At 44.1% G+C, this 17,866-nt stretch overlaps 1 protein-coding gene across 11 annotated transcripts in view; it reads right to left on the reverse strand.

The window, feature by feature from the left end:
- LRRFIP2 (LRR binding FLII interacting protein 2) overlaps nucleotides 1-17,866 on the reverse strand; it is a 100,622-nt gene that overhangs the window by 64,360 nt on the left and 18,396 nt on the right. For all 11 annotated transcript variants that reach the window (XM_039237243.1, XM_039237233.1, XM_039237234.1 and 8 more), the window contains exon 2: nucleotides 14,579-14,720. In XM_039237243.1, coding sequence (XP_039093174.1) covers nucleotides 14,579-14,668 — 90 coding nt within the window. In that variant the 5' untranslated portion in view covers nucleotides 14,669-14,720. The remainder of the gene's footprint in view (nucleotides 1-14,578; nucleotides 14,721-17,866) is intronic.

The raw sequence follows: 17,866 nt of genomic DNA on the forward strand, positions 1-17,866 counted from the left end.
CAAACATTTCACACAACTTATTGTATGACTTTATATGTCTCTGCAACTTGCTTTTTCCAGAATCTCTTTCCCTATCAACTCAATCATACAAATTAGAAGCACCAGCCTCGATCTCATCGTGGGCACTGCCAGTTCTCTGCCGCGGAGTGTCTCTCCCCCCAGCCCCGCCTCCTCATGCTGTTTCCACCTGTTCGGGGAGCTCTTCAGGTCCCCCTCCTTTAAACTGGCATGTAATTCGCATTCCATCCAATTCACTCTTACGACTCTAAGGTTTGCTGGGTTTCCGTGGTACGGTCACAAAGTGGCACGATCATCACTACTATCTAATTCCAGGAGGCTCTCCTCACCCCAGAAACAAGGCCCATGCCCACTACAGGCACCCCTCCCTCCTCCTCGCCCCAGCTCCTAGAAACCACCAAGCCTACTTTCTGTCTCTGTGCATCAGCCTATTCTGGAAACTTCCTATCCGGGAAATCACACACAGGAGCTGATCTCTTGCTTCAACACTGTAACCGCAAATGCCTTCAAATCCATCTACCTGCCTCCAGAATCTGTCCCATAATCCACCTTCTACGTGGTTATAGGGCTGTCAACCTGCCTTTCAAGACACAGCTCTGATCATGTCATTAGGCTGTTTAAAATCTCCACTGGCTCCTACTACTTATGGCTAAAACAAAATTCCACAGATTAGCACAAAGATGGGGAGGAGAAGGGCGGGGAGGGGAGGGAGAAGAAAGCACAAGCAGATACAAGGTTCCCTCAGTCAGATCTCCCCCGTATTTCCCAGGACTTGCTCCACCCCAGACTCTCTTCACACACTGTCCACCCGGCGACAGGGACCTTCCCTCCTTTTAGGAAGCCTCTCCCCACACCCTCTCCACACATGCACCTCTGCTGTGCCTCTACCGCACTGTATGAAATGTGCCTCCACTGCACTGTATTAAATAAGTCGCACGCGTCTGTCAGCCCCACAGCCCCATATCCCCATCGAGGGCTGCTGAATGAACAGGAGAATCTGAGGCCAGGGACCAGGGCTGAGGAAACGAGGCCGGGAAGCAGCCTGGCACAGCACATGAAGCGTCAAGATCTTCTCGGTGACCTCTATCTGGCAGCGGTTCCCTCTGTTGCCGGCCACATCCAAACTCTGACTCACATCACCCCCAATAACCACAGGACTTTCCCCTACCGAGGGGGGGGGCCACACACTAAGACTCAACCCTTTGGGAGGGTCTCCGTGAGGAAGCAATTAGGCTCGGCGTGAGAATACAGGGTGAGATGTGACACTGGTGCCCCAAAGAAGTCCTCGATCTGGCTGGGGGACGCAGACACACAGCGCTCAGGGAAGGCACCTTCGTTTGGCACAGCGAGGTCCCAGCAGGCTTCTAGGAGGAGGAGACAGCTGACTGGTTCACACTTGGTCAAGTCCCCCATTCTGGCACTTGCCCGGTCTCGTTAACTGGCCTCTTGGTGACAAAACCCCAAACTGCAATCTGCCAACCTCAAGCTTTAAACAGGGGCACGGCCAGAGCAATTCATCTTCTCACATGGGTTTCTCACTGGCCTCTTCCTTTAGAAAGGCTACTCCTCCCTTTACCCCTCAGACAGACTGACAACACTTCCTTACTAACAGTCAGATTTACAGAAAAACATTTCAAGGCTAAGGTGCACTGCAGCAGATAGCAAATACGTTTTTAAATTACAAAGTATCACTTTTCTAGGGATTTTCAAACCTCTCTCTCTACTTAAGAAAAGCCACAGCAATGTGTGTGGAGTGTCACTTCCAGGTCGCCAGCCTTGTATCTGGCCTTCCTCGGAAATTTCTCAGTCGGGCCGGGCCCATTCCATCTTTCCAAGGTCGACGGCCTGTTCTGTACCATCTGCACTTCAATGGCCCACCTTCCCTTCGCCAAATCTCAAGTACAGATAACTGAAACCCACACTCCAGTAAGGATTTCGTGTACAACAACAGGGAAGGGGCTGCAGCTGCCGTGTAACATGAGATCCTGGGTTTCACAGCCACAGAACTGCCCTTCCCTTTGGTCCTCATCCTTAATCCAAACTCGGATATGCCTCCCTGGAGACGCTGCTGGAGGCCACTAACCAACAAGGGAAGCGGGACTTAAACCTACTTTCCCTGCACACCCACCAGCAGACGCCTGCGGCAGTACTGACGGCGCGGGGCGGGGAGAGGCTAAGGCGCCTGGGACCCAGCAGACAGCGCGTGCGCCTGCACTGGTGCTGGTACAGTTTTAAATAGACACATTACAGGTACACAAAGTCTACTTCGAAGTGCTGCCACCAGCATTTTCTCCTCAGAATACCGCATGAGCGTTACTACAGATGCCTCTTAACACAAACTCACAGGCGCCAAATAAATGGGACATGGCAATTTTAAAGGATCACAAAAGACTAAGTTTAAAACAAAGTTGATAAAAAAAAAAAAAAAGTTAAACACAGAATCACCACGTGATCAGATCGTTCCATACCCGGGTACACACGCAAAAGAACCGGAAGCAAAAACTCAAACGGATATCCATATGCCAACGTTCAAATCAGCCTCATCCACAACAGCCACAAAGTAGAAACAACCAACAACCCAATGTCCATCAACAGATGAGTAAACAAAATGTGTTATATCCACACAGTGGAATATGATTCAGCTTTTAAAAGGAAGGAAATTTAGACATATGCTACAACATAGATGAATCTTGAAAACGTTATGTTAAGTGAAATAAACCAGACACGGAAGTACAAATGTTGTGTGATTCTAATTTATCTCAAGTACCTAGACTAAAACTGAACAGTGGGGATAAAAAGTTGAAGAGTCATTCCAAGGGGCTGGAGGGAAGGGAGAAATGGGGAGTTTTACTTAATGGGTAAATGGTTTCAGTTTAGGATGATGAAAAAGTTCTCAAGATGTAAACAAATGTAAATGTACTCCATGACACTGAACTGTGTACTTAAAGATTATTAAAATAGTGAATAAGGGGCGCCTGGGTGGCTCAGTCAGTTAAGTGTCCAACCGAGGCTCAAGTCATGATCTCATGGTCCGCAAGTTCGAGCCCTGCGTCAGGCTTTATGCTGACAGCTCAGAGCCTGGAGCCTGCTCCAGATTCCGTGGCTCCCTTGCTCTCTGCCCCTCCTCCATTCATACTCTTGTTTCTCGCTCTCTCAAAAATAACTATTAAAAAAAAGTTTTTAATGGTAAATTATGTCATATATATTTTACCACAAAAAAAAAAAGTTAAATTGGCATAAGACACAAAATCAGAATTATTCAGGAGCCTAAATCATTTAAGTATTATTGCAGGGTCTTTAAGCTCATATGACTCAAACTTTTTTTTTTTTTTTTAAGAGAGAGAAAGAGAGTACATGCAGGGGAGGGACAGAGGGAGAGGGAGGGAGGGAGAGAGGAAGGGAGAGAGAGACAGAGACAGAGACAGACAGATAGAGAGAGAGAGAATGAATCCTAAGCAGGCATATGGCCCAAATCAGGGCTTGATCCCACAACCCTGGGATAATGACAGCTTAAATCAAGAGTCAGACACTCAACCAATGAGCCACCCCAGAGTGCCATAATTCAAACTTTTTAAATAAATAAGAAAATTTAGGAACTGGAAATTTGGGTTCACAAGTTACCTGTGAGATCAAGTACATCAACGGACTAGGTTTCTAAAAACTTTTCTACCATTATGCTTTCAAATATTAGACACAGTAAGGCTGATTAAAGGAAATGTGCAATCACATTAGCATAGAAATTTATTCCTCTTAGAAACAATGAAAATTATAGCACAAAAAATAAAGATATATTTGGATAGATTTAAATCCTTTTCCCACTAAATGCTTGGGGCAAATGGAAAAAGAAAATGACAGCAAAAATCATGGGCCTTGATCACCCCTGGAACAAAACTGCTTTAGGGTGTGTTAATTTAGAAATCTTCTAAATGTGTAAGACATTCACTGTATCATTCAACTAATCATTAGACTCATATAGTGACCACTACGAAAGAACTTCTAAGAAAAGCTGAGAACTAGCCGCGTACTATGGTTTGAGTACTTCTGCATTAAGGACTTTTCCTCTACCGTCAGGATTTTGCACTATCCTCTGCTGGAACTTAAGAAAATAAAAACATCGTGTGGGTTTGCAGGCCAGGATGGCGGCACAGTGGGAGGGCCCTACGCTCGACTCCCCCAGAGCACAGCTAGATACTGTCACACCCTCCCGACACCATAAAGTCGACCTGAAGACTAGCACAACTAGCGGGACAGAAGAGACCACATCAAGGAAGGTGGAAATTTAAATTAAAACTTGGCAAAAAAGAAAACGGAGGAGGAGGAGAAAGAAAACAAAGTGGATGAGATACAACAAAAAGATATTTAACTCCATTTGAAACTGGGCAAACAAAGGAGGGGCGCCTGGGGTGGCTCAGTCAATTGAGCGTCTGACTTCAGCTCAGGTCATGATCTCACAGTTCGTGAGTTCAAGCCCCACGTTGGGCTCTGGGTGGACAGCTCAGGGGCTGGAGCCTGCTTCGGATTGTGTGTCTCCCTCTCTCTCTGCCGGCGCTCTTTCTTGCTCTCTCTCTCCCCCACCCTCTAAAATAAATAAACATTAAAATGCCTAATAGGCACATAAAGAGATACTCAACATTATTAGCCATTAGAGAAATGCAAATCAAAACTACACGGAGATACTTCACACCCACTGGGACAGCTAAAATTAAAAACATATATAAATGAACGATTAGCGTTGGCAAAGACGTGGAGAAATCAGCACCCTTACACACCGGAAAGGTAAATGATGCTGTCCCTGTTTAAAACAATTTAGCAATTCCTCAAACCTCAAACACAGGCCACAGAGACCCCATCTTCCCCCCATGAACAGGCCCCGCTTCCCTCTCTTCTGTCTCCAGACACGGAACCTTTCTCACACTTGTCAGGACCCCAGGTCTCAGGGCCCCTACTTCCTAACCAAATCTTCCTTTATAATACCCCTGGAGCCCCACCTTGGATTTCCATTTCAAAAGGCTCCCCCTCTTCCAAGCAGGCTCTAACCACTCTCAGCTGGAACAACACCTCATTTCCTGGTTTGAACTTCACTTTCTCCACCCCCACCCGCCTCCCATCCTTGCCGTTCCATCCTACACACTATTCAAACAATCTGCCTGGGCTGCCAAGGGACACGTGAGATAACACATCCCAAAATAAAGTATGAGTAGACAGAGTATATTTTGTGACATCCAATGCCCAAAAGCACCCTTACACAAATTTGGATTCTGCTACCCCTTTCGTGAAATGAACCCAAACAGGCTAAAATGCCAGCAGCATTCCAAACAGGAAACTCAACTGAAGCCAATCCAACTATAAATCTTCCGTCTGTCCAGTGGGTCCACAAGTAAGGCAGGATTCACCTGAACCAATGCACAGCACTCACTGCTTCCTTGGAATATAGTCACAAGTCAAATTTCATTTAGGATTGTTTGAGGGGTAAAAAAGGTTATGTTTCTTTAAAAAAAAAAAAAAAAAGCCTGAATCCATCACCCTAAGATTCAAAGACAAGAGAGTTAAGTGTAACTATATAACCTAATATAAATATAAAATACATATAAATATATCCCTCCTGAGTCACACACACACACGCACGCTCCCCGTGCTGTGAAGCGAACCCCATCTTCCCCAGGATCTTGCCTGAACTGTACGATCTCTCTTCTCTATCTTCACCCTTACTGGCTTGTTCTTCTCAGTAGGTAGGTTCAAACTCCCTCCCATCTTTCAAACACAAATAAAAACAAGCAACCCCAACTTGGTTTGATTCTGCAGGCTCCGACTTTTCTCGCACTGCCCCCTTGCGTCTGACTCTCCCCCGCATCCTGCATTCTGCATTCTGGCTTCTGCCCCAACCATTGTACTGAAGGCGCTCCCGCAAGTAACTAATGACCTCTAACCACCAAACCCAATAGGATTTTCTATTCTTCCCTCACTGTCCGTTCGCACTTCCAACATCCCTGATTGCTTCTTAAACCTCCCACCTCTTGGCTTTCTGCAATACTGACCTCCCATGCCTCTCTGAACTCTCCTCAAAATTCATCATCTCATTTTTCTCTACTACCTCCTGATATTTTAATGCAACCAAAGCTTCCAGGCTTAACTCCCTTTTTACTCAGCGCTCCACACCCCCTACCCCAGCCCCAGGTGACACTGATCATCTGCCCATCTTCACGTCCGACTTTTCTCGGACAGTCCCCATCCAGCTGGCTCTTAACCACTGGGCTATCCCACTGGAGCCTCAGACTCAATGCATCACAGACTGGATTTATAGCCTTGCCTCTCAGCTTGCTCCCCCTCTTTCTACTCCCTGGTAGCTGTCCAGTCACCCAAAACCTGAGATGAAGCATCTAAGCCTCCTCCTCTTTTACCCTCCCCCCACACATTAGGCCAACTAGGTGGCTCCCACTCAACTAGGTGGCTCCCATCAAGATTCCATCTCTTTACTCTTCCTTCTATCCAAGCTTCCCTCTCCATTCCCGCTAGTGCTGCCTGAAGTCCCCAAGGGGACCACAGCTGCCTCCCAGCTAGTCTTCTCCCTCCTAACGGTCGTTCGGTCATTCTTCACACGGGAGCTAAACCAATTATGCTACAAATCAAATCTGAAAAAGGTTTTACCCTCCAATGGCTCCTCCAGGCTTCCGAAATCAGACTTAAAACTCCTCAGTGCACAAACCCCCTCAAGGCCGCCGCTGCATCTCTAGCACTGCCCTGTCACTCCCCAGCCTCCCAGCCACACTGAGCTATGATCCCGCGGCCTCTTGTTCCACACCCGCATGCCTGGCAGCACAGTAGGTAACAACACACAAAGCCCGTAAAGCAGTGCTGTTCATGGAGATGCTATTAGAACTTGCAGAACAGACAGGAAGGGTATCTATGATTTTATGACAGTGGTCCCCTGTTGGGTGACAGGGGAGGGGAAGATAGGCCTAGGGAGTGAAACAAAGGGCCCTAGTGTGGCTTATAATGTCTTCTTTCTCCCTTCCTTCTTATCTTCTTTCAACCTGCAACAATTATCACAAAACATTATACTATTATCAAAACCTTCCTGCATTTCATATTTTCAAAGGGCACACACCCCAATGTTTAAAAAAAGAGAGAGAAACCTCTAGCTTTAAATCTTCTGCCCTACTGTGCTCATGGAACACTTCTCAAAGGAGGCAAACTGAAACTTGGTGATTTGACAGACGTGCACGTAACCAAGCCAAGTGTGCGGTGGCCAGGAGCCTGCATATATCTTCATTGGGCAAAAGCCAGGTAACTGGTGAAAGTCAAAACGAAATATAATCTGGATCTTTACAGACTATGCTTTAACTTCAAGAAACTTGAAATACAAAATTCTAGAAAGTGAAACACTCAAGGAAAATGACTAATTCAGGTAGCTAAGATTCAGAGTTTACTATGTTTGTTTATTTTTCCATGACAATCATGCCAAAAGAACTGTGCAAGACAAATTGAGACATAATATTTATTGTGTTGCTATGGTTTCCAGACTAACAAATAAAAATCATTTCTCAATTTCTTAGCAACTTCCCTTTAGTAGAAAATCTCAGGTACCATTTCCCTTAATTAAATCTTCTGATGTAATTATGGTTAACTACTTTTTAAAAAGCTTTTGGTAGTTAAAGACCAACTATATAATTTCTCGTTGTGTGTGTGTGCAGACGTGTAGGAGCACCCCTGGCCTCTAGCCACAAACTCTAGTAGCATGCCCCTCCTCCTGTTACCTCTAAAGTACCTCCACACATTGCCAAATGTCCCCTGGGAGACAAAGCCACCCTTGGCTGAGAACCACCCCCTTAGATGATCTGGCCCCTGCCTGCCTCTCTGACTCCAGTCCTCCTTGCTGTGCATGTTAGCGTTAGTGACCTCATAGAAGGCCCGGTACTTTCAGAGTGCAGGAGCCCCATGCGAATTTCAGCACTACCCTTTCTAGCTGTGTGACCTGGGGCAAGTTACCTCGCTTCTCCCGCACCATGCACTTATCTTGGATAAAACAGAAAGAGTAGACTTGTCATGAGGACTAAATCCATTTAAAGAACTTAGGACAGTGACTGGTACACAATACGAGCTCGGGAATCAGTAAATATTAGCTGTTGTTATTATTCCTTGAATCCTCCATACTCTTTTAGGTTCAAAAGCTTGTCACACGTGCTTCCCTGCCTGGAAAGCTCTTATCTACATCTGAGAGCTCTCTTTCCCCTCAATAATTCCACTCATCCTTCAGAGCTTGGGTGAAAGGGCCCTCCCAAAGCCCCCAAACATGTCAAGCCCCACTGCCACACACTCATTTTCTTTTTACTCAAAGCACTTAACCCAGCTGTAAACAGATGACCGCATTTCCTCGAGTCTAAGCACGCCGCTGTGACCAACACTGACAATCACAGCTGGCGAGACAAAATAGACACTACCATGGAAAATGCAGATGTTAATTCTGGAGGAAAAAACGGGAACTGAAAGGTTAACCAGTCCTTTACGTAGATTCCCCTGGAGACTCTAAGCGCCATGCGGGCAAGGGCCGTGTCAGGCCTGCCCCCTCCACATCCCTCACTCAACATGCGCAGAGGACGGATGCTCAATAAACACGCACTGAAGGAGGGACACCCAAATCTGTGCAGTCTTCTTTAACTCTATCCTTAAATGAAAGACGGTATCGACACCCATAAATACTGTGACTGTGGTAATCCTTCGCATTTCCAAAGCTGCTATCCTTGTCAAAAGTTTTTTATCCTCAATTTGCCCTAAACATGAATAAATTACTCGAGTAAGACAGCGCAAGGACTGCAGGACGGTTAGCTCGGCCACGCCATCGCGGTGAGCGCTCCCCACCCAGTAGCGCTGCGCACAGGCGCCGGGGCTCGGTCAGTTAAGCCTCCGACTTCCGCTCAGGTCAGGATCTCACCATTTGTGAGTTTGAGCCCCGCATCAGGCTCTGCGCTGACAGCATGAAGCCTACCTGGGATTCTCTCTCTCCCTTTCCCCACCCCGCCAAAATAAATAAATAAACTTAAAATTAAAAAAATACAAAACAGGGCGCTTGCGTGGCTCAGTTGGTTAAGCATCCAACTTCCACTCAGGTCATGACCTCATAGTTCGTGGGTTCAAGCCCCGCGTCGGGCTCTGTGCTGACAGCTCAGAGCCTGGAGCCTGCTTCAGATTCTATGTCTCCCTCTCTCTCTGACCCTCTCTCACTCATGTTCTGGCTCTCTCTCTCAAAAAAAAAAAAAGTAAAAAATGTTAAAAAAAATTTTTAATACAAAATAATAACACGGGACAGTATCTTTTAAACTGTAAGTACATTTCTTCCCTTTGTATCCTTTATTGAGATATAATTCAAGCTGCTAGTCCATAATCAAAACCCACAAACTTCTGAGTCTCACTACTAGATGCCCGAGATGACTATTACTTCCACAGGCAGCAAAATGCAATCCAACCACTGCCCATCGACAGCTAAGTGGATAAACAAAGCGTGATATAGACTTACAGTGGAAAATTATTCAGCCATAACAAAGGAGTGATGTCATTTCAAGGCGGGTGGAAAAGGAATGAAGTTCTGAGACATGCCACAACATGATGAGTCTTGAAATCCTTATGCCAAGCAAAAAAAAGGCAGGTACAAAGGATAAATACTATGTAACTCTACTTGTATGAAACAGCCAGAATTGGGCAAACTCACAGAGACATAAAATAGATTAAAGGTTCCCAGGGCCTGGAAGAAGGGGAATGGGGACTTCTTACTTAATGGCTACAGAATTACTATCTGGGGTGATGAAAATGTTTTAGAAATAGACAGTGGTGAGGGTTACACAACACTGTGAATGCAATGAGTGCCGCTGAACGGCAGTCTTAAAATGGTTAAAATGGCAAATTTTGTGATATATTATAATCACAACTTTTAAAAACTTAATATTGTAAAATACTGAAAACCATTTCCAAACCATACCAAAACCATTTCAAGTGGGCAAATTATATCTCAATAAAGCTACTTTTAAAAATTGGAATCTGAAAGCACTAGCAGCCACAGATGTTGAGAAGCCATCAAAGCTTCCTTTCTTCTTATCACAGCAGGTGTGTGCTCCACACACACCTACACGTACAGTGTGAGCAGTCCCGTGGCTAGCCTCCAGCCAACTCCGATAAAATCAATTCCTACGCTGGTCACTGATCCTTCAGATTCAAGAGAACCGTGCATTAAGAGCATGAATCTCTTTGGGCCCTGGATCTCCAGAGAAATCACAGAATCTTTGAGCTGGAAGGACTCTCAGATCACAGGGTCCAAAAATAAGCAACATTCTGAAAACTTCCATTTGGACAGATGTGCACTAAACATATTTTCATCATATTTTCAGCCCTAAACCAACTAATGCTATTAACTAATAGCATTAGTAACACCCCAGCCTTCTGTGATGCCTTAAAAAGGCTGTTTGCTGTCCCTTCAAAAGGCTTCATTTCGTCTCCTGGGAACACTCACCATGACACCCACAGAACTGGCTGCAGGTAAGACGGCGCAGGCAGCTTCCGCCCGACCCTCACCCTTCCCCGTGGGAGCCAGGGCCTCACGGTTCCCACTCTGATACACTCGGTGCTGTCAGCTAATTTTCACTTAAAGTCGGCTCTCCAGCTGCATTTCCCCCAAACAAATCAAAGCCCAACGAGCAAGAAAGGAAAGAACCCACACAGGTCTTCTGACGACCTAGAGGACTTGCGGGTGACCCCTTCCCACAGGGCTCCTTGAGCTCCTCTGAGAGCTGTGACTGCCGGGGCCCCCGCAGAGCGGCCACGCCTCCCACGGAACTGGCGGGCCTCTCACCCCATCCACGCTCCTGCCTTCCCAGAGCACTCTTCAATCTCCTGAGCGTCTTTCTGGAAGGCACCTGGGTCTTACCAAACGAAGACTTCTGTAGACGGCGGTGGTAGTGGCTGCAAGACAATGGGAATGCGCCTGAAGCCACAGAGGCCTGCACTTCAGACACGGTTAGGATGCCAGGTCTTATGTGTGTTTTACAACTGTGTTCGGTTCCATATTTGAGCAGGCCAACCGTCCAGTCTGCAGAATATACTGATGCCTTTTGTTTCTTTTCCTCATTTCCCCCCAGCTCCCTGACTTGGGACAAACGGAGGTGCAAGAAACCCGAGCAAATAGTGAGCAGGAGGAAAAAGGTTATTTTCTTTATCTACGGCACTCCCTGCCTACTTCAGAAAGCAATGTGAAGTGAGGAAAGACAAATTAATCATTTAAGATTTAACTATTAAAAAAAAAAGGATCAAGCTACATGTCTTTTTTCATCACGATAAGGGTTCTGTTCATTTCTGCTTATTCCTAACCTGAGTCACGCTGTGTGTGTGAAAAGTTAGGATCAGGGACTGTCTGCGGATGTCAACCACGGGACATGTGAGCGGACACGTGAGCACTGGCTACGAAAACCATAAAGGAAAGAAAAATCGCCACAAGGAATATATGAAAGAATTGTTAAAACTGCCAAACTTCTAAAGTTTTCAAACCACGACATCACACATTAGACAAAACTGTCGTCAGTCTTACTAAAAACTGCCCCCTTCGTGTTGAAGGCTAAGCTGAGCCTCTGGACCAGGCTAGCAGAGTTGGCATATTCACATTGAGAGTTCTGAAGACAGAAATAAAAACCAGAAATACTGGCCTTTTAAACCCAGTATAATTTATTATTTATATTAATAAATTTTACTACTACACCATAACTTGTAATTTAATAATTGGATTAGATTTATTATTTCATAGCAAAATAATAACAGACAAGGAGGAAAGCCACCTGGAGTATAAAAACCTGACCGTGCTTAGGATCTTCTGTGTATTTTGGTTCATGGTTCCCAAGTCTGACTGGCCATCAGAATCCCCTGGGAGGAAGTGTGTGTACCTGCATGTGCATACCTGCGTGTGCAAACACACTTAAACACAGGTTTCTGAGCTCAACGCCCACAGATTCAGATTAGCAAATACAGGTAAGGGCCAGAAATCTGAACGTTGAAAACGCTCCCTGAGTCTGACAATCAACAATGTTTTAGAACATCCACCTTAATACGTTTCTTTTTATAAAAAAGAAATAGACTATTTTACCTGTATTCTGTCAGTTATGACATTATTAAGCAACAAAATAGCCACTGCAAGCCTAACACTATGCTAAAGGTTTACATGCTTTATTTCCTTTAATCACCACAACAGCCCTATAATACAGGAAGACAATACTATTCCCATTTTACAGATGTGGAAACCAAAGTCCACAGTAGCTACTTAACAAAATTACTCAACCAGCAACTAGTAGAGTCAGAATTTTTTTTTTATTTTTTATTTTTTTTTTTTATTTCTAGGAGAGAGAGAGACAGCGTGAGCAGGGGAGGGTCAGAGAGAGAGGGAGTCACAGACTGAAACAGGCTCCAGACTTTGAGCTGGCAGTCAGCACAGAGCCCGACGCGGGGCTCGAACCCACCAACCGCGAGATCATGACCTAAGCGAAAGTCGGACGCTTAAACGACTAAGCCACCCAGGCGCCCCTAGTAGAGCCAGAATTAAAAGCCACACTTATAACTCTCCAAAGCCTGCCTCTTCTGGAAGAGTTTGGTACAGGAGAATGAACAATGGCTTAAAGAGCTGAATTTGAGCCCCAGCTCTCATACCTTTCAGACATTTATCTCAGCCTTGTCTGTTTCCTCATCTGTAAATAAGGCTAATAATAACTGCTATCCTACCTAACTCACAAAGTTATTATGAGACTCAAGATGTGCAAGTACTTTCGAAATCATGAAAAGTTGCAGAAAACAAACTACTCACGGGGGAGGTGAAGAATACTGAGAAACAGTATAGCAGAGCAAGGGGTTAAATGTTCAGACCTTGGAGCCAGACTTCATGGGTTTGAACCCAAGCTCTGCTATTTCCTGACTATGTGACCTGAGGAAAGATATTTAACTCTTCTGTGAGATGGTTTCTTTATTGGCCAAAATGGAGATAATAACACCAATCTCAGAATTCTGTGAAGATTAAATGAATTAATGCATTTTGAATATCACAATAGTACTTGTCACACAGTAAGTATGCAAGTGTTAGAGGTGTCAAGGTACCCACTTTTGCACCCGCAGCGTCACATCCAAAACGAGTTCAAATATTTAGTGATAGTGCAGAAGAGCCTAGAAGGTGCTGACATTTGCTTTCCTTATAGAAATCTGGATAAATCCCTCCAATGTGGAAAGTAAACATTTTGAGTAGTTTCAGTTTTCAACTAAAACTACATGGCTTTCAAAATGCTTCACTTGTGCAAATACTTAAGATTGCTGCATTTCATTTTCATTCCATTTTAAAAAATCCTATACCCTTTTATCTGAAAATATCTCACTTGACTTCTTTTTGAGAGAGAGGAGAGGGCGCAAGTGAACGAGGGGCAGAGAAAGAGAGAGAGAGAGAAATACGGCTCACCCAACCAATGTGGGGCTCAGGCTCACCCGACGCGGGGCTCTAACTCACAAACTGTGAGACCATGACCTGAACCGAAGTCAGATGCTTAATGACTGAGCCACCCAAGCCCCGCTCACTGGAATTTTTTTAAAGTAATATCACAATTTTGTGATCCGTTTTTAGATCCCTTGTCTTTGCCTCGAACATCCTTCTACAGGGTTTGACTTCTAATTCAGAAGCTAACTAACCAGAGGAAAAATTTAACAATGAGCTGGACCCAAAAGAGACTGTATAATATGTCAAAAGGAAACTACCCCTAAATGGGCTATTTACTAAGAATAGCAAAGAGGAAGTGGTGAGGGACTAATCCTCACAAAAAGAATGTAATTTAACAATGCTCTACCCAATTCTTGCGCCAGATTCGTTTACTGTCAGGTCTGCAGCTGCAGACAGAGTCCGAGTCCGAGACAAAGTCGGCACCTCACTAAGAGATCACAGCTGGGAGTTATCTTAAATTTCCAATATGCAACAGGAAATGCTGCCAGTGATTCAATAGGTGACAGCCCTCTCCATTTTTTTCTTTCTTCCAAGTTGTCAACAAACTGAAACAAAAATGCTCCAGAAGCTCTGGTACCAGCTCAAAGTTAAACATAAAAATCCCAGTGCAATATTTTAAAAAACAGCTAGAGCAACTGCATCTGGGCAGACACCCAATAAGGACTGCTTCTGTGCACTTCTACACAGTGCCTCCTGGGGTGTGCCACCTGCACAGCCCACGAGTGTTTCTATAATACAGTTATCATAGTTTCCACATTCTAATTACGTTACGTTTCAATACTGAAGATAACAAATTTCAAAACATTCCAACAAGTACCTCAAAGTAATCCGCAAAAAAATAAAATGAAAAACTGATTTCAAATAAGAGGACCAGAAAGCCAAATAAAGAGACGGTAACTATATTCTCTTCCAACAGAGCATGGAGAGGCCGCACTTAACACCTTACTCACATTGTGGTTGGTATCAGCTCCGTGAATTCAAGTTCACAGAGACCCCCCCCGGGCACCCCTGGCAGTTTTACACAGACCCCATGCTGCACGGGGAGTTCACACGAACCTCTCTGGCAATGTTACTCAGAGCTTCATCTTCCGCAGAAAATCGGTCTTTTACCGGCGTCCTTTTCCTTCCAGAACCAGGAGTCCCCATATTGTCTTCTTAACAGTGTTTAATGTGAAACGTGATGTCACTGTTTTCAGCTCTGAAATAAACAGAAACAGAGTAACTTAGGATGTTTCTCTTTGTATCATTTTAAAACTCCTTTATACATGCACTTTTAGAAAAGTGAAATAATATTTCTGTATTTAATTTACATGTAAATTAGTCACCAAAAACTTTTTCCCACTATCAAATTATTTCAATAAATTTTAGAATACTTAAATTTATACTTTTTACTATACTACTCACTGCAACCTATAAAAATGTGTGGTAATACTAGCCTCAGAAAACTGCGGTCAGTAGGAATTCTACTGCTCAGTGTAACACTACTATAGATAGTTCTCGAACTTATCTCCATTCCAGAGCAAAAAACATTTCAGAAAAGCCATTCAGTCCAAAGCTCTGAAAGAACATATTCAAGAAATTTTAGTGTAGAACTTTAAACTTACAAAGATAAGTTTACTGTAATTTAAGAAACAATTCCCATTAAACTATAACCATGTAAAAGAACAAATCAAGGTTTATTATTCTGCAATTAACAATAATTAACACTGTCCACATGACAAATATCTGAGTGCCTATTACTGCCAGGTATTGTGGAAAGTGCCAAAGAAACAGTGACAAATTAAACTGACACAGGCCAACGATTAAGAATATATCTACGGACCTATTATTATTGTGGTTATCATGAAATAGACTGTTTTCACAAAAGAGAGAAGAAAAATTCATCTGCCAGGATTAAATATTAAGGATAATAAAGATCATCTAACAGTCCAAACACACGGTATTTGAAATGAAAGGTTCCCATGAGAAAATGCACCCCAATTTGTGTGGCATCCCTCCCTCTTCTACACATTCCTGAGAAGTACAGCTCATTTAGTAAAATGCTCATTAACTTAAAAATTTTTTTTCCTAGCTTTAGTAAAATAAACTGACGAATTTTCATTACACCGTGAGTCACAAAGGAATTCTCAAGTAAGTCTGTCCCAGTAGAATAAACTATATTAAAACTCCAAGTGACTTTAACATGTTGGAATCTACTTGGTTCAGGCAAAGTAAAACGGAACCACTTCATCAAGTCACTCTTCCAGAAAAAGTCTTCACCAGTGAAAACTCAGGCCATTCCCCCCTTATCTGACACCATTTCTTATTCCCACATAGTTGGCATGCTGTGTTTGTCAGTCAAAATGAAGACTGATGATAATTCATTACTCTGCCACCGAAAATCTATCTGTATATGATAAGAAATGGGCGCAAAGAGAAAGAATGTAGGTCTGAAAGCAGCAGCTGATTAAGTCCCAGCCACCGATTCTGAAAAGCTCAGAACTGGCTCTTCAGCAGTCTCCCATCGCCCTCATGCCCAGAGTCATTTTCACGACCACACACTTTAAGAGCAACAATGTACAAATATTAGTCACCGCTGAGAAAAAAAAGCAGCGTGTAATACTTTTCCAAGGCTGGAAGGGCCATTTAACTGACGCACAGTGACAGCGCCCAGCATCTGTCCCTCAGCGCTGCAGGGACACACGCAAAGGCACTTCACAGAAACAGCAGACAGCAGCAGGCATTTTCTCAGTCCAGGAACATAATTATAGACGTAGAAATAAAGACTTTATCAAAAGTTTAACAGTGCCTTCGTTAGAAGGAAAGAATTATGGCTGCACCTTTTTTCTTCTGGACTCTCTGGCATGCCAACAACGTTCGGGAGAGATGCATTTAAAAAAATTTTAAAAAAAGGGAATAAAAACACTCAGATCCAAGGCTCAAAGAAGAAAGTGGCCCCAAAGCAGATCACACCCAAAGTAGGCACCACACACTATCTGAAGCCACCGCTGGTGGCACTCCTCTGAATGTATTTTTTTTTCCCTCTTTTTCCAGAATCCATTCCCTTCTTTCTCAATAAACACTACTGTAGACCTCAGGCCTGTCAGGATACTCCGAGCACAGATTCTCATAAAGGATTATCTTTGCTTAACCATGCCCCAAAGGAGAACAACGCCCCCACCAGGCTGCGGGCAGCCAGCCCTACAAGGAAGACACAAGAAAACAGGCACAGGGTAAGCAGGACATGGACACAGCTACCTGTCTTCTTGTCCTTTCTGTCTTCTATACAGAGTATCTAGGAGTTTCAATGACTCACTGGTCAGGCCCCATCACACTTTCAGGTGTGCAGGAGGCAGATCAACCATTACTTAGGTCAAAAAGCAATCGAACGTTTTTGAAAGAATTACGTGCTTTGTACGCGGCAGGCAGACATCCTCACTAATTAATATCAGGAAGAGTAAAGGTTTTCAGCTCCTACGCGATCTATCTACAAAATGACAAAAATAAGGGTAGAGACTCAAAAGGTGATCTCAAATAGATTATTTCCAGTTTCTGATCCTGAAGGACTTTCAGTAAGTTTCTATGCAAGGTTTCCTCAAGCACACTTTTCTTCACCAATGTTAATCTCTTCCAGCTTTTCCTTAATGGTATCAACCCAACCAAGAGCTAAACCGTTACTGATTTTCTCCAGATGACTTTGTCATTAACGATCTGTCCATCTAAGGGAGGGTATACTTTCAAGGATGTTGTGAAACCTAAACCTTCCAAAACAGATCTGTCAATAAGGCTTTCTTTCCTCCAATAAGCTTCTCACGCAATAGATTTCTGAAAAACAGGCATTTTGCCACATTACATGGCACTTAAATCATGACCGTCCCCTTTTGTGAGAACAGGATGGGTATGTAATATCAGCATGCCACATTCTAAATATAGCACACTGAGAGTTCTGTCTGGATCCCTGCAGTTGCAGTTCCTTTGTATCTGAGGATTTCATCCTGGGGAACTCAAAATATTGGCATAAGTCCTTGTATCAGAGCCATCGTTACAGTTAACACTAGTCTGTGCAATAAAACACTTGGCAGTTACTCATCAGCAAATCCCAGCAGCTGGAACGGCACCTGAACGGAAGACTAAATGTGAGCACTGCTGTTGCCGCTGGACTACATTTAAAGTGAGAGGGCCCCAGTTCACCTGCTCCACGGCCCTCCCCCAGCCTGGGCCCTGGTTTCTTCACTCACAGAGCAGACAGAACAACTGTCCACCCATCCAACATGGCGAGGGCGGGGGCTCAAGGAGTTCAGGTAAATGCAAGCACTCAATAAACTCATAAAGCACTCTAGAAACGTTCAAGCATTTTAAAGTAAC

This window comes from Hyaena hyaena, unplaced genomic scaffold (assembly GCF_003009895.1).
Source record: "Hyaena hyaena isolate Hyena2069 unplaced genomic scaffold, ASM300989v1 scaffold_121, whole genome shotgun sequence".
In the NCBI taxonomy this organism is placed as follows: Eukaryota; Metazoa; Chordata; class Mammalia; order Carnivora; family Hyaenidae; genus Hyaena; species Hyaena hyaena.